The sequence below is a fragment of the Sminthopsis crassicaudata genome, chromosome 1 (genome assembly GCF_048593235.1).
Source record: "Sminthopsis crassicaudata isolate SCR6 chromosome 1, ASM4859323v1, whole genome shotgun sequence".
Classification (NCBI taxonomy): Eukaryota; Metazoa; Chordata; class Mammalia; order Dasyuromorphia; family Dasyuridae; genus Sminthopsis; species Sminthopsis crassicaudata.
In genome coordinates, this window is record NC_133617.1 from 461,772,700 (window position 1) to 461,789,811 (window position 17,112).

The 17,112-nt window shown below is 34.7% G+C and overlaps 1 protein-coding gene across 1 annotated transcript in view; it reads left to right on the top strand.

The window, feature by feature from the left end:
• ACO1 (aconitase 1) overlaps positions 1–17,112 on the top strand; it is a 77,461-nt gene that overhangs the window by 21,829 nt on the left and 38,520 nt on the right. The window contains exons 2-8 of the mRNA XM_074280824.1: positions 5,901–6,019; positions 7,070–7,238; positions 7,487–7,624; positions 13,322–13,391; positions 13,483–13,666; positions 14,476–14,615; positions 16,157–16,328. Of these exons, the coding sequence (XP_074136925.1) occupies positions 5,923–6,019; positions 7,070–7,238; positions 7,487–7,624; positions 13,322–13,391; positions 13,483–13,666; positions 14,476–14,615; positions 16,157–16,328 (970 nt within the window). The 5' untranslated portion in view covers positions 5,901–5,922. The remainder of the gene's footprint in view (positions 1–5,900; positions 6,020–7,069; positions 7,239–7,486; positions 7,625–13,321; positions 13,392–13,482; positions 13,667–14,475; positions 14,616–16,156; positions 16,329–17,112) is intronic.

Genomic DNA, 17,112 nt, shown 5'->3' on the forward strand with positions numbered 1-17,112 from the left:
CTTCTCTGATACAAATGGTATTTTCCATCTCAAGTCTATTGCAATTGTCTTGGATCATCACATTGCTGAGAAAATTCAAGTCTATCATAGTTGATCACCATGTAATTTTGCTATTACTTTGTGCAATGGTCTCCTGGAACTGCTTGTGAAGTAACCTTTCTTCCAGTGAAGGCTCAAAGACTGGTAAATATACGCCGGATACAGTTTTCAGACTCTGCTTAGTATTTACAGGTGCCATGCCTGGGCCTCCTCAAAACCAGCCTTCATTCATCTGGAGGACTCTAGATGGAGATAATACCCATTAACATTAATTCTCTACATCTGCATGAAAATAAGTTTGTCTCCCAATACAAATCACTTCTATATGTTTTCAGATGAGGAATATTCTAATTTTCATGGGGTGAAGGCTTTCTATATTCAGAATCCCAAACTACTTTATTCATACATAAAGATCATTTGAAAGTCAGATGTTTATGAGCTGGGAACTTAACTCTTATATAATAATGCTTTCTAAGAATTTACTTTTTGAAATTGAAATCATCTTGTTTCAGTGCTGGAGATGTGCCTTTTGAGATACGGATCATAACATTTGTTGTGTTTTGATCTTTCAGTGTGGGTAGCTATGTAGTAGTTACTATTATGTGGATTAGGTAGGGCAACAAATGAATGGTGAATGCATGAATGAGTATATATATTAAACATTGCTGTGTGCAAAGCCTAATACTAAATACTGGGGATACAAATAGAAAAAAACTATCATAGAGTTCACTTTCTTTTAGGAGGACAGAATACATATAAGACGTTTCAGTTGTGAGTTGTAGAAGGGCCCTATTTCTTCAGGTTACAATCAAATAGATTGTTATGCATCTTCCTTAATAAGTCTAATGATAACCACTAAAACTCTTTATAACATTGGACTGCTTGATAGTGCTAAGGACTTGCAGGCCAGTGCTACCAGCTGTGATGGTTTCTTTCTGAATTTAAATCTGGCCTCAGACACACCTAGATGTGTGATTCTGGGCAAGTCACTTAACCTTCTTTGCCTCAGATCCCTAATCTGTAAAATGAGTGGAGATGACATACCACTCTAGTATCTTTGCCAAGAAAACCCCAAATGGGGTCACAAAGAGTTAGGTGCTAGCTGCAAAATCTTACTAAATACCACCATCACCTCTACATACATGTGTGTGTCATTTGCTTTGTGATAAAAGCTACTTGACTACTGTGTTTGGGGCACTGAAATAAAATCACAGCAGTCATTCTCCTTTGAGGACTTGATGATTTTTTATTTCAAGTCTTTTGCTTCTCTGCATATTGCTCTCTTTAATTGCAACTGTTTTTATTTTCCCTTGGAAGATGGGATAGATGCTAGTAGCACCATTAGACCTTGTAGGTCATCCAGTTTAACTCTTTTATATATAAGAAACTGAATCTTAAGGAGGTTAAATGGCCTGGCCAAGGTTACATAAATGATAGTAGATGTAGGATTTTCACCCATATCTTCTGACTCCATATCCAGCATCCTTTTCACTATATCCAATGAGAAACAAAAGCTAAGTTTTTGCTTTTAGTGCTGATGGTTGTAGTGAAAATAGTAGTGTTGGTCCTCTTATTTACAAGCACATTGGCTTCATCAGTATGAAGGAACTAAGTGATGCAGGATAATATACTTTTTCAAAATGGTCAAGTAAATATGTGAGTTAACTATATCCCTAAATAGATAGGAGCCACTAGAGGAGTCCACTTTCCATCTTTGAAATGCAGAATTGCTTGGCTTGGCTTGCAAGAATTGAATAAGCATAATAGATATTCAGTGGCTATCATGGAGCTCTTTGGTAAACTCTACATGGTATCAAAATTTACTTAGAATCTGTGTGTTTGAATCTAATGAGGAAAAAAGGTCTCATATTACTTGGTAATGAACTATCTTGCTAATTATTCAGATACTCCCCATGATTTTTTAAGTTATATAGTCACTGAAATTGTCTTAATGATAGATTGATATTTTCTGAGGCCTTCCCTCCCCCCCAAGATAGTCAAACAACCACTGCAACTGTATCACAAGAAAGCCAGTTTATATTAACTAGTTTTTACCAAAAACAAATCAAGTATAACTTTGTTACCTTCTGTTGCACTCTTTCCTCTAATATCTTCACATAAATTGATTGTTTCTATAAATTTTTTAGTGTAGAAAACAATATAGCCTGTTACATTGATCTTGAAGTTGGCCTGCTTCTTTCTCTCTTTAGCTCAGCATTTTGATTAGATCTGAATAGTGTTTATAAACAATGTTTCCCAAACTGATTTGAAAAGTCTAGGAGATCTGAAAATGTGGGATACTCAAAAGATATGTGGGAATTCTGGAAAATCTCTGTTAAAAAAAAGAGGAAGTGTGACCCCCAAATTATAACCCAGCTTTTGTGCATGTAATTTTTTATCTAACATTTTAGAGGAGAAAATAATAATAGCATCAAACTTTCTCACTGAACCCCTAATTTTTTTCACTTCCTATGAATTTTTATCTGTCAGTCTGAGAAATATGGGTTTGTAGCTTCCTCATGTCCTTTAAAGATAATCATCATACTAGCCAACATTTACATAGCACTTACTATATGCTAGGCATTTTGTTTAGTGCACTATAAACATGTCATTTGTTCCTCACCAAAATCCTGATAGGGAGGTACTATATAAATTATTTTGAAGCAACTGAGGTAAAGAGGTTAAATGATTTGTCCAAGATCATAGAGCTAATAAATGTTTGAAGTGGGATTTGAATGTGAGTCTTCCTGACTTCAGATTCAGAGTACCATTTCACAGTACCATTGTTTCCAAAGTATTCCCTCCTTTTCCCCTTCCCTTTTCCTTTCCCTTCCCTTCATAAAATTCTACTAAGGTAAGTAACTAAATATAGATTATTTGATAGAGTAGATAAGTGATCTGGCCACTGAGTTAGGAATCTCTGAATTTAAGTCATGCTCCTAGTTGTGTGATTTTAGCCAATTCATTAATTTTCCCAGTCTCCTCTGTCCCCAAGGAGATAAAATGAGAGCCAAGATTTCCTTTGATAAAGTGGAGTTTGGGCTCAATCCACAGGGAAATAATCTGACCCCAAGGAGTGTGTAATCAGCTAATCAAAAGGTAGAAATTTAGGTCTTACCCTGTAATGTTCATATTAAGGAGGCTTATGTCCAAAACAATCACACCATAATGTGTAAACTGTCAGTCTCCTATCTTCAATTCTCTCTCAGAAGCCATCTACTAAACATAGAAAAAAGGAACAAAAGTGACAAAGGATTATGGAAATAAGGACACAGAAGTGAACTAAACATTTGTTGGGTTTTTTTTTTTTTTCAGCCCACCAAGTTAAACTATTAAAATATGCATAACTTCATTGTAATAGCTTAAAAAAGCCCAGCCTTTCTAATAATGGCATTCAAGCTTTGGATATAAGTACTCCAATATGGGATCCTGATTTTGAAGGTTTTTTTCCCCACGTTTCTTCCCTCTCTCCTCATTTCCTGTTTAAAGGACTATATTCTTTTTTTTTTTTTTTTTTTTTTTTTTTTTTTTTTAACTCAAACATTTATTTACAAGATATATGCATGGGGAAATTTTTCAGCATTGACAATTGCAAAACCTTTTGTTCCAATTTTTCCCCTCCTTCCTCCACCCCCTCCCCTAGATGGCAGGTAGTCCAATACATGTAAAATATGTTAAAGTATATATTAAATACAATATATGTATACATATCCATACAATTATTTTGCTGCACAAGAAAAATCGGACTTAGAAATAAGGTAAAACTAACCTGAGAAGGAAATCAAAAATGCAAGTGGGCAAAAACAGAGGAAGTGGAAATGCTATGTTGTGGTTCACACTCATTTACCATCGTTCTTTCACTGTGTAGCTGGTTCTCTTCATTATTGAACAATTGGAACTGATTGGGTTCATCTCATTGTTGAAGAGAGCCATGTCCATCAGAATTTATCATCATATAGTATTCTTGTTGAAGAATATAATGATATCCTGGTCCTGCTCATTTCACTCAGCATCAGCTCATATACGTCTCTCCAGGCCTTTCTGAAATAAATGGCTATATTCTTAAAAGGCAAACAGATTGTTTACAGTTTCTTAAACTGACAACTCATTGGGATTAGTAAAATAACTAAGTAGTCAGTTTATTTCACTTCAGAAAAGTGACTACTGTCCAAGAACAATACATTTTTGTATTCTTTAAAGATTTTCTAAGATTTTGTTGGACCTTTATATTTAATGAGTGTTTCTATTTGATGAATGACTGTTACTTGAGTTAAGTAGGATTTGGCAGAAATATTAAAAAGTCTTGTCAGAAAGAGGGGATGAATGTGAAGTAGATCTTGATTATTGTTTAAAGTTTTTAATCTTTCTTCAGTGGGGGGGGGAAAGGAATGTATAGTTTTAAAATTTTGGAGATTGCTCACCCAAGTGTTATCTACACTGGTAAAATGAGTTCTTCATAGTAGTCAAATCACAAGTCTGATCCTTTCTCTTGCTGAAAAAAGAAAAAGAGGTAGATAGGATGTTGTCCTCATTTTACATTAAAGAAAACTAAGAAACAGTTAAAATTAACTTGCCCAAAATCATAGTCATTTAACATTTATTAGGCACCTACTTTGTACCAGGCACTGGGCTAAGCACTGGGAATCTATAGAAAAGGTAAAAGACAGTTCCTGCTGTCAAGGAATTCACAGACAAAATGAATAGGACAAGTTAATGGTGGAAGCAGTATTGGAATCCTCAGCTCTGACTTCAAGCCTGGTAATTTTTATTCTATTCAATCAACAATGTTTATTAAGTACCTACGATGTTCACGGGCTGTTCTATTTTAGATCATGTTATTAGTGTGTATTTTTGCTCTAAATAAAGTTGTTATTTAGGGAACATTGATTTATTGACATATGTATGTCATATAGTAGATGAAAAAGGCTTGTTTCTTTTAAGACATTTTCTTTTATTATTATTATTATAGCTTTTTATTTACAAGGCATATGCATGGGTAATTTTTCAGCATTGTTCCTTGCCAAACCTTCTATTCCAACTTTTCCCCTCCTTCCCCTCATCCCCTCCCCTAAATGGCAGATATACTCTAAATATGTTAAAGTATATGTTAAATGCAATATATGTATACATATTTATGCAGTTATCTTGCTGCACAAGAAAAATTGGACTTAGAAATAAGGTGAAAATAACCTGAAGAGGAAAACAAAAATACAAGCAGATAAAAACAGCAGGAGTGGAAATGCTATGTTGTGATCCACACTTATTTCCCATAGTTCTTTCACGGGGTGTAGCTGGTTCTCTTCATTATTGAACAATTGTATCTGATTGGGTTCATCTCATTGTTGAAGAGAGCCAAGTCCATCAGAATTGATCATCACATAGTATTATTGTTAAACTGTATAATGATCTCCTGGTCTTGCTCATTTCACTCAGCATCACTTCATGTAAGTCTCTCCAGGCCTTTCTGAAATCATCCTCCTCGTCATTTCTTACAAAACAATAATATTCCATAGCATTCATATACCACAAGTTATTCAGCCATTCTCCAATTGATGGGCATCCTCCATTCAATTTCCAGGTTCTAGCCACTACAAAAAGGGCTGCCTTTAAGACATTTTAAATGAAGCAGTTGTCTAGAATACAAAGTAGTTTGAAGCAAATGTCTTTTCTGGATTTGTTCTAACGTTCCAGATGTCTCAGTTTGAAAAAAATAACAAGCAAATTTTGAGTGAATTTTATTACACAGTTAAAGTTTAAAATCACAGCATTGTAATTGAGTTGTAACTCAGAGGTTGAATGAAATGAAGAGTTTTACAAATTGAATTTTGATCCTCCCTAACTACTTTCTTTCTCTCTTGCAGGGACATTTAACTATCTGTAATCATGAGCAACCCTTTTATACACCTTGCTGAGCCCTTGAATGCCAAGGAACCAGAAAAAAAGTTCTTCAATTTGAATAAGTTGGAGGATTCAAGATATGGTAAGTAAATAAAACTGAATATACCATTGGCCCTTCCCCCCCTCCAAAAAAAAAAGGTGGGGGGGGGGTTTCTTTTGATAGTTGCTTTTTAAAAAAGTTATACTGACTCAGGGGAGGGAAACGCAAGAAAGGTGGGGAGGGAGTAGATATGAAGCATCCTCTTTTGATAACAGAGCTTAGGATTGATAGCCTGATAGCCAAGAAAATGAAATTTTTTTTTAAAGCTCTTCCAGTAAACATTTAAATGTTCCACTTAGGTAAGTTCTCCTTTTCAATTGCATTTACTCATTATAAGGAGATAGTTAATATTCTAGGCGATACTTACACAGTTTTTCTTATAGCAGATTGAACTTTTATTATATGAATAAAAAGAAAATTTTGTTTCATATTAATATAATTTCATTGATCATTTTGCATAACATTAAGGACTTATTTTCTTTTTAAACCAGTAATAGGTTCATACCTTGCTCTTAATCATAATAATATAATTTTGAGACAGAGAGGGATTTTAAAAAGAAAAGAAGAAACATTTCTTCAGACAGAATTGTAAATAGAAAGCCAGCATGGGAGCCAGGAAATCCTGAGTTGACATTGGATATGTGATTCTCAACAAATCACTTAACCTCTTTAAGAGCTATAAGTTACAGAATTTGCAGCTCTGAATTGAAAGAATTTCCTGTACCATTGAAGTCACATATCTAGGCCAAAATGTTTCTTAAATCCTAGCTGTCAGTTTTCTCTTTGGAGTACTTTCTTAAGTTTTGTGATATGGAAAAGATTCATGATTTTTGTAAGAAACTTCCATCTACAAAAATTGTCTTTGCATTCAACCATCAGCCAGACTGAACCTTAGGATTAGTCCCAAGTACTTGATCAAGATTCTCAGAGATAAAAGAACATTACTCAGTCAACTCCTGAGAACCCTGCTCAGGAAAAGATTTGATGTCAATTATCTTATTCTTGTTGTACAATAATGTGATCTTTGTCCATCATAATTAAGTGTCATAATTAAGTCTCATAATTAAGTGGAGTTTTTTCTTTTTTTCCTAGGACACTTACCATTTTCTATCAGAGTTCTCCTAGAAGCAGCTATCCGGAATTGTGATGAATTTTTAGTGAAGAAAGCTGATGTTGAAAACATTTTAAATTGGAATGTAACACAGCATAAGAATATAGAAGTACCATTTAAGCCTGCCCGAGTTATTCTGCAGGACTTTACGTGAGTCTAAAATATCCATGTTCATAATCCAAATGGGGTCATGAAGAGTCAGAATGAACAAAATGACCTCATTATTATTTGGTTACTTAGAAATGTGAATTCTACTTAGAGAAATAAATTTGAATATCTTCATTTTTCAGAGCCATCCACTTCTGCTAAATCATATTGCCAATGTTAAACAATTCTTCCTTTTCCTATTCCCCCATTCCCACTCCTGAAAATAGATGTCTTTAACTTTCTCCTTCTAGGGGTGTGCCTGCTGTGGTTGATTTTGCTGCAATGCGTGATGCTGTGAAAAAGTTAGGAGGAGACCCAGAGAAAATAAACCCCATCTGTCCTGCTGATCTCGTAATTGATCATTCTATCCAGGTTGATTTCAACAGAAGGTAAGAGAAATATCTGATATAATAGCTTCTAAAGAGAGTGAGGGTGCTGGGTTAAGAATAATGAAACCCATTTTTGGATTTACCACTGCCTACCTGGGTGAGTCTTAGATCTTCATCTTTTTGATTTCATTTTGGTTACCTCACTTTGTAACACAAGCTAGTGGACTAGATGAAATTCTAGGTTTCTTCTTTTAACTTCCTGTTATGAATTCCAACTTTGAGTCCTCAAATCTGTGGTGAAACAAAAATATTTTAGGACCCACCCCCCACCCCCCCAAAAAATTATGATGAACAGTGAATTCACTGAATTGAATAAGTGAATGAAATGCTTGCCAGGTTAGTAATTCAAACATATTCGTGATTAAGATGGACCATTAGTTATTTTTTTTGGAAATTGGTTCCACTTTAATGGAATTTATTGACTTCCTCAAAAGTGACTTAACTTTTAAAATGTAAAAATATCTTTTCCATTATATTTTGAGAATGAGGTTGTACATTGGATAGAATGTGGGATCAGTACCCAAAGACTTCCTGGCCCTCCTTTACTAGTTATGTGATCCTCAGTTTCCCCAGTTGTGAAATGGGGATAATAACAGCACCCACTTCTCAGGATTATTTGATGATAAAAGATAATATTTATAAAAAATACTTTGCAAACCTAAAAATGCTAGAAAAATGCTATCCAACTATCTTCATCATCATCATTACTATTATTATTTTAAAATTCCTTCTAGTAAAACCAAATTTAATAACAGAATATGAAGGCCACTTTCATCTTGAATGTAATTTTACAGTGTTAGTTCCCTCAATATTCTGACATTGCATTAGAAAACAAAGAACATATTTGAATGTCTTAGAATTAACGGTATATGCTCATCTTTACAAGACTTTGTTAGTATTTGATGCTGCTGCTTTTCCATACTGATCATAAGTTGGCTACATCTTCAGTAGATAGTCTTAGAAAGTTATAGAGGATTAAAAAGATTACCTTGCCATCGTGGTAACAAGTTGGCTGGTCCTCATTCAAGCCTGAAGCTTGATGCCTATAGGAACTTGTAAGAGTTGTATTTTCCTGGCATGTCCTTAGAGACTTGAACCACCTGCACAACACTCTGTGACTAAACTAAAATTTAAGTAAAAGGTATGTTGGAATGTGTTGGTGTTGTGTGTATGTATTTAAGGGCTATCACTTTTGCAGATTGCAGATAAAGTTGTACTCATTTTGTATTTATTCTTTATATTATTACATATGTACAAGTTGTCTTCCTCAGTACAACGTAATCTCCAAGAGGGCTTGTTTTACTTGTTTTTTCTTCTTTGTATCCACTATGTTTTGTGTTAATAGTAAGCTTTAATAGTAAGTACTTTAAAAATTGTGTATTTACTTGATTACTTCTTACTTTTTGTCTGGTTAATAAGTTGATGGCATAGCTTTTTGTAGCTAAAATCCCCCTTATCCCTAACCCTTTGCAGACCTTGACTCCCTTCAACATTGCTATCTTTTTCCTTGTTGATCTTCTTAGATTACATTACAGTAGTAAAACATTGTTAAGAACAAAAACAAAGTCCAGGCATGAACTTTGATTTCAGATTGATGTTGAAATTTAGGATATAGAGAGTCTTCATGAAATTCAAAAATTGATTGTAAAAAAAATTTTATTGTTTTTCTTTAAATCTGACCTCTAGGTCTGATCCTTCATTTTTTGTAAGTCATTCAATGGAATGTGTCCCAACTCTCTCAAATTATGTGCTATGTATACATATATAGTATTTAATTTATACTATAACATTTAACATGTATTGGTCAACCTTCCATCTGGGGGTGGGATGGGGGAGGGGGAAAATTGGAACAAAAGGTTTGGCAATTGTTAATGCTGTAAAATTATCCATGCATATATCTTGTAAATAAAAAGCTATAATAAAAAAAAAAAAAAAAAGAAAGAAAGAAATTATGTGCTATGGGGTTTTTGCCAACTTTCCATCTCCTGAATTTAACTGTCAGAGAACCAGAGGGGCGTGATATATTTCCAGTAGGACTCTGATCCGCTCTAAGTGATAAAAATGAATACTAATAACACCTGTCTTTAGGAATGTATATCAGAGTCAGCTTTGAGATAGTGGAGAAATTGATTAACTTAGAATCAGGAAACTTCAGTTACAATTCTGACTCAGACACATCAAACATTGAACATGTGCAACTCACTTATTATCTTTAAGACCTGGTTTCCCCATCTGTCAGATGGAAAGGATGATATATGAATATCTCCCTCACTGAATTGTTTTGGGGAAAGTGTTTTTCAAACCTTAAAACAAGATGGAAACTTCAGTTTATTACTATCTTGTTTTATATATTCCAAAGCCGCTCCCCCTGAAAAAACTTTTTAGGATTTGGCACTAGAACTAAATGATAATTCATTTATGAAAGAATACATTATTTTGTTGATCTTATCTATAAATTTTAGTGTATTCCTTTGGAACTTGACTTCAGTGCACGGTTAAAATCAAATGTCCCAAGGGATACCAGAGGGCAGGAGGCATTTCCTCCTTTGTGCTTCTCTTTAGAGTACCAAAACCAGCATAACTCACTACTGCTTGGCATAGCTCCTTTTTTTTTTTTTTTTTTTCAAATGCCAATACAATTTATATTGATATCTTTATCACCTTGCTTTTCAAATAGATTCTATCTTCTCTGTAACAAGGAATTTTTTTAAAAGAGAAAAAAAGCAGTTCAACTAAACCCAACCCATACCTTTTAACATTCTTTAACATCCATAGTTTGCCCTCACACACTTCTGTAAGATACTTTTCTATGTGTCCATGGTCATTAAAGTTACACAGCACTGTTTCTCTGTTATTGTTCTTTTCATTAACCTTACTGTGGCCTTTTTGTATATTGTTTTCTTGGTTCTGTTTACTTCTTATATTTAGATTTACATTTTATTGTATAGTTTTAGATTATCTGAAATTAACATATCAGCACAGCCTACACTGCTTAACTTGTCAAAATTTTGTGACAACCAGTTTGTTCTTTTAACAAATGTTATTGAATAATCATAATCCATATGAGCTAATTCAATTCATTGTAACTGCATTTTTAAGTGCCAGCTGTGTGTTGGGCACTGGACTTTGGAAGCAAAACTGAAAGCTTCTGCTGACATCTTCTTCCATGATCTGCAACCAAGGCAGCATTTTTAGACATCTCTTGTATTTTTGACTGCCATAATATTCCTATGGTAGGTACTGTTACACAGCAATTGAACTTATATCAAAATGGCAATAATTAGAATTAATGTCTTTACTTTTATTCATGTCCAGTTTTCAGAGTCAGCAGATGAAGTAAGTCAGACCTGGCGTTGGAGGCCACGGTAAAGATCTAGAATAAAGACATTTAGTGATCAAAAAAAAAAAAAAAAAAAAAAAAAGGGCAGCTAGGTGGCGCAGTGGATAGAGCACCAGCCTTGAATTCAGGAGGACCCAAGTTCAAATCTGACCTCAGACACTTCCTAGCTGTGTGACCCTAGGCAAGTCACTTCCCCCTCTTTGTCCCACCAATCAAGTCAGCACAGAACAGCTGGGGAGGGTCAACCTTCAAACAAGTTAATAGGGAACCGTCCAATTGGCAATTAGTCTCACCTGCTTCATTATCCAAATGCATTGCTCAGTTCTAGCTCTTTACAAGCTGTGCTTTTTGTGATAATTCAAGTCATCCTGTTTGATGATGTCCAACTCTCTTCTTGAAAAAAATACTTTATTCATGAAATTCACACATGAGATTTCTCAGCAATCTGCAAGCCTTTGGACTTTTTATTCCTGACCTAAATTTTCTGAAATATCTGTCAGAATTCTCTGGTGTAGTCACCTTGAAGTCACCAGAATATCAAAGTATAATTTCCTTTGAATTCTTAATGAAGTTTCATTCTTTATAAAGGTTATATAATCTAAAATGATCTTTATGGTGATCTGTTTATTTATGCTAATCATGAGTACTTTAGGGTAAGATGAACAAGTATCCCAAGAAATGATGTTTCTTATTGTATCAGGATGCACAATGAAGGTAACTCAGTTCCCTAATACCACATATAATAGAAAAGGATGGGGATTAGATTTGTGATTTCTTTGGTATAGAGATCTCTTGGGTGAGTAAAATGATTGTGCCAATGCAGATTAGCTTCTTTTTTGCAAATTACAGACCAAAAGACTGATGTCTAACCCTCAATCTGCCATTCCTTCTTTCTTTTCTTCTTACTCTATCTCCTTCCCTTTTCTTCCTTCCTTCTTTCCCTCTCTCCTTTTTTTTTTTCCTTTGAGAGGAGGGGAGTGAGAAAGATGTGGCAAGGAGAAATTTAAAATATTTTTTAAAATTTTGATGAGAACATGAAAGGAAGCACTCTTTGATGAGATTAGTAGTTCCTAGTGGTCAGGGAGTTAAATGATGAGGTTAGTGGCAGGTTCAGGGAATCAAATGATCAAATGAAGAGGTTTGGCTCCCCTCAATCCCCCTAGGATTCAGCGCATGGCAGGAAGTTGGAGGAACCCCCTTCTGGTAGTGCAGAGGTCCTTTGTAAAGGAATTTATGACTGAAAAGCTAGACTGGTAAAAAAAAAAAAAAGTTTATTATTGGCATAGGAAGTCAGCTTTTACTGTGCATGAATAGAAAGACTGAATTCCTTGGTGGCAAAATAAAATTTCTAGTGGAGGAACCCACAAGAGAGAGTTTCTAGCAGCGCTTTCCTAACAGAGAGGTATAAAATCTTGTTAGGGAAATAGGTGAGGAAGATAAAGAGAGGGTAACACTGAAAGAGAATATCATTTCAGCTGGCAGAGGTTGCTGCTATGCCAGGGAGAGAGAAAGTCCTTGGCAAGTTAGGTCCTCTGCAAAGACTAAGCCCCAAGTTGGCTTATTTTATCTACAAGCTGGGGGTTGCTTTTGATGGGGGCTGGTCAGCACAGCTTGAGCTGGAATTAGAATAGAGAATCTTAGAAATGAATGGGTGTCTGTGGACTAAACTTTACATTTATAAAGAATTTAATGAGTAGTGAATATTAACAAAGGGGGTGATGTTTTCCTCAGGCAGGGTCCTTTTACAGAGGCCAGGATTCAAGGAGACTGTCTCCTAGAGAGAAAGTTTTGGGGTCCCCTTGAGTTTCAGGCTCCCCTTGTCATTTCAAAATGAATAAGAACAGATTCCTGCAGAATACATTCACCCAGGAGTCAGCCTCATAATTGACTGTGACTTGACAAATCAGTTAATATTGTATATCTTATTTTTCCATCTATAAATAGAAATAAAATGGCTGTTTGTTAACTTCTGATTAGTAATAATTGATGCAAAAAAAAATTTTAGAAATGGAGATTTTATATAATTTCCAGATATTATTCCCACTGCAGATATTCTTGAGTCATCAGGAATAAAATTTCATTTTTAGATTGGCCTGAATGTGTAAATTTAGTTAGTAATATTTGGTAAATAATTTCTGTTTAATTCAAGGCATCATAGAAATCACATGAACCACAATATAGCTATTTTTTCTAATTAATGCCTTTCCTTTTTTTCTCTGGAGTAATTATTTCACCTAACATCCACTTGAAACTTTTTAAATGTACTATTACGTGGGGCAGACTAAATGGTATCAAACTATATGTGAAAGATTATGTCAAATTTTCATATTTACACATTTGATTCTTTTCTCTGGCAGACCAGATAGTGTGCAGAAGAATCAAGACCTAGAATTTGAAAGGAATAGAGAAAGATTTGAATTTTTAAAGGTAAGAGCAAAATTTGGTTGTGTTTTTTCCAGTATGTGTGGTGTTAGATGTGTATCAAATAGTCAGTTTTATTTCCCTTTTTTTTTCTTAGTGGGGCTCCCAGGCTTTTTACAACATGAGGATTATTCCCCCTGGTTCAGGGATTATCCACCAGGTGAATTTAGAATACTTGGCAAGAGTGGTATTTGATCAGAATGGGTACTACTATCCAGACAGCCTGGTGGGCACTGATTCACATACCACGATGATCGATGGTTTGGGTGTCCTGGGTTGGGGTAAGTACACTTTCAGGTTCTTAGCCTGCTACTTACTAGTTTGAAAATAACAAACACCAAGAGTTCTTGATGCTTCCTCTTCCAGGATTATGGTCTATAGATCTCACTGACCCTAATATTACCCTCTCTCTCTTTGTCAGTATGTATGACCTTCTCTGTGTCTGGGCTTGTAATAGTGCTGTCTATCTTTCAAGGATGAAAATGAAGACAGTTTTATTGGTGGCACAAAAGCTATGATTTAAGTTTCCCAGTTGTGTGTGGGAGAATTTGTCTTGATTCATTAACAGTAGTTCTACCTGGGTCCTCTCTGTGATAAGTAAAATATCTAGCTTAGAGATACATCTGTAGCTGTGCGTTGTCAAGGAAATTATCATGTAGAAAGACTAAACATAGGAGTCTGACTTCAGTATAGTGTTCTAACCAAAGCCTGAGTTGCTTTTCTCTTAGTGTTGTGATTGAGCAGCAGTGATGTAGTCCATAGAGAGCTAACCTCAAAGCCAGGAAGATGTGGGTTCAGGTTCTTCTGACACTCATTGTCTGTGGGACTGAGCTTTGGGCATTTCTCTAAGATGATAAGGTGCTGACCTAAATTAGTAGAGGAGTTCTCATTCTGGAATTCCCTATGTGAATAAAATCACAGATCTAGTCCCTATACCTATCTTATTTCAACAACTATTGCATCCCTGGTGTGAGATACTGTAAATAATACTAAAGAATACTGTAAAGAATTTATTTTCTTTGTGGTGACTATTGACTGTTTCTCTTCTTATCCTATTTAAATATTAACTATATTAAGTCATTTATTTCAGGTGTGGGTGGAATAGAAGCAGAAGCTGTGATGCTGGGACAGCCAATCAGCATGGTGCTTCCTCAAGTGTTTGGTTACAAACTTCAGGGAAATCCTGATCCTCTGGTAACTTCCACAGATATAGTGCTGACAATCACCAAGGTAACTGTGGCCTTTCATTTAATGATTTTCAGAATATAGTAATGATAAATAGTATCATGCTGTTAGTTGAGAAAAATAAAAAATAGACCCCTTAAAAAGTAATAGGAATCATAAACATAGAATTAGAGAATATTCTGGGGGTGAGCACTTAAATTTCAGATTAATTGCTATATTAATTTCATGGTGCCAAAAAGTTTTAGGTCTATTTCTAAAGAAAATATCTGATTTTTGTTGCTTATGTTCTGACATGGGTTATTTTGCTTCCATCAAATTTTCCATTCTAGATTCTGGAAAATTGAAAAAATACTTAACTCTTAATAAAGCATCTAGGAGGATCTCCTTTTTTGGAGAACAGGACTACTTGTATCTGTGAAAAGAAGGCAGATTCTTTTTGGAAGACTTTTCCTGAAAGAATGATTGATAGTTATATAAACTCCTTTCCTCCTGAACATTATGGAGACTTCGGATGCTTTGGAAGTTAGATTATATTTTTTAAAATGCTTCTTTCATATTTTTGATTTAAGCTTATTAGAGGATGAGGTTTCAAAATCTAATTTTTCTGCCAACTGTCTTGTCATTTTGAGTGTTTATAGTCTAGCAAATTTGCTTGAAGTGACATTTCAGGTGCTGGCATTACTGAATGTTTTAGAGAAACAGCAATATTTTTCTGAGGTTGGTATAAATCTTTTAGAGTGAATAGATTGATATGGACCAGTAATTTCAGAAATGTAAGCAGTTCCCAATGTGGAGACTCCTGTCTCTCTCTCCCTCCCCCAAGCAGACTAATAACTCAGTTGCAACTTAGACACTTTGAGTTGCTGTGAGTAATGAGGGACTAAGTGATTTGCCCATAGACACAATGTCTGTGTCAGATTCAGGACTTGACCGCAGTTTATGACTCCATGGCTGACCTGCTAGCCACTACAACACAGTATCCCTTGTCTATGGATTACTCTTCTATTTTTAACAAAGTAACCTTAGGCAAAGACAGATTTGTATAAATTATTCTTATGTAGATACAGTTAAGGAAGGAACTGATATAATGAAAAGAACCACCAATTTGGCTATGAAACATTAAGATAAAGACCTTGAATGGCAAGGTCTTAGTCAGTTATTATGGAATTCTATAGATATACTAAAGTGAATCGGAGTGTTGTGGGGTTTTTTTGTTTTTGTTTTTTGCCAGATCTATTTCTATCCTGGTTTCAGATTTGTAATAATGTTTTTTGAAGGCTTGGAAATAAACTAGTCATCTATTACCTATTCAGAACAAGTAAAAATTTATTCTGAATGAACAAAATTTAATTCATTTTTGCTACTACAATAATTTTCACAAGAAAGGGTGTAATCTGGTTTAATTTCTTTTAAAATACTGTGTTTTTATTTTTATTTGTAGAGTTTACCTTCAAGTCTGGTTTATGGGAACATAATTTTTTTGTCTTACCCACAGGCACATGAATATGTACTGGCATTGCTGTGCTTTTACATATTTAATATAGGATTCAAAAAAATCTCATGCTAATTCTCATTTTTGTTGTTAGCACCTTCGCCAGGTTGGTGTAGTGGGCAAATTTGTTGAGTTCTTTGGACCAGGGGTAGCCCAGCTGTCCATTGCTGACCGAGCCACCATTGCCAACATGTGTCCAGAATATGGTGCAACTGCTGCATTTTTCCCAGTGGATGAAATTAGTATCAAGTACCTCATCCAAACAGGTAAATAGGAAGTAAAAGATCTTTTTAGAAAGTAAATATTCAGCTTAATAAAGCATGGAACCCCTGTTTCGTAAACCCATGCTTCTAGTTCTGTTTCAGCTTCTTTTTTAAGTATGTGACTATTGAAGCTTCCTTTTTTCTTCATGTTCATTCACATGTATTGTGAATAATAGTACAGTATTGAAATATTGAGGAGGTAATAGATAAAAGCAATGTTTTCTAAAATTTGGGAAATTACTTGGAATCAGTGAATATTGTGATGAAAAAAAATTTTGGGCTTCAAAAATTAAAGTAAAAATAATCATTTCTATAATGGTTAACCTACATTGTTTTGATGTTGCCAGGACCTCAAAATACTGTGAAATTTTTGCCCTTTCATTGGCTCCCTCCCTTTTGACTTCTTTAACTTTCTTCAAGATTCAGTTCAAATCTCATCTTCAATAAGAAATCTTTCCTTATTTTCTCCCTCCACCAACAAGCCATCATTGTTCCCACCCCACCTCTTACTTATACCACAAATCTCTTAACATGTATGTACTTGTTTGTATTTTGCTCTTCCCATTAGAAAGTGACTTCCATTTCTTTGTATCTCCTGGTTCAGCACAGTACCTGATACATAGTAAACATTTAATAAATGCTTGTTGATTAACTGGTTTATTGAAGAAAACTGTCAATTAAATCATCTAAGCTACAGCTTTATATTTATTGATGAAGTCACATATATATATATATAAAATCTTTGGCTAGGACACATTAAATGTTACCTTTAATTTCTTTAATTTCC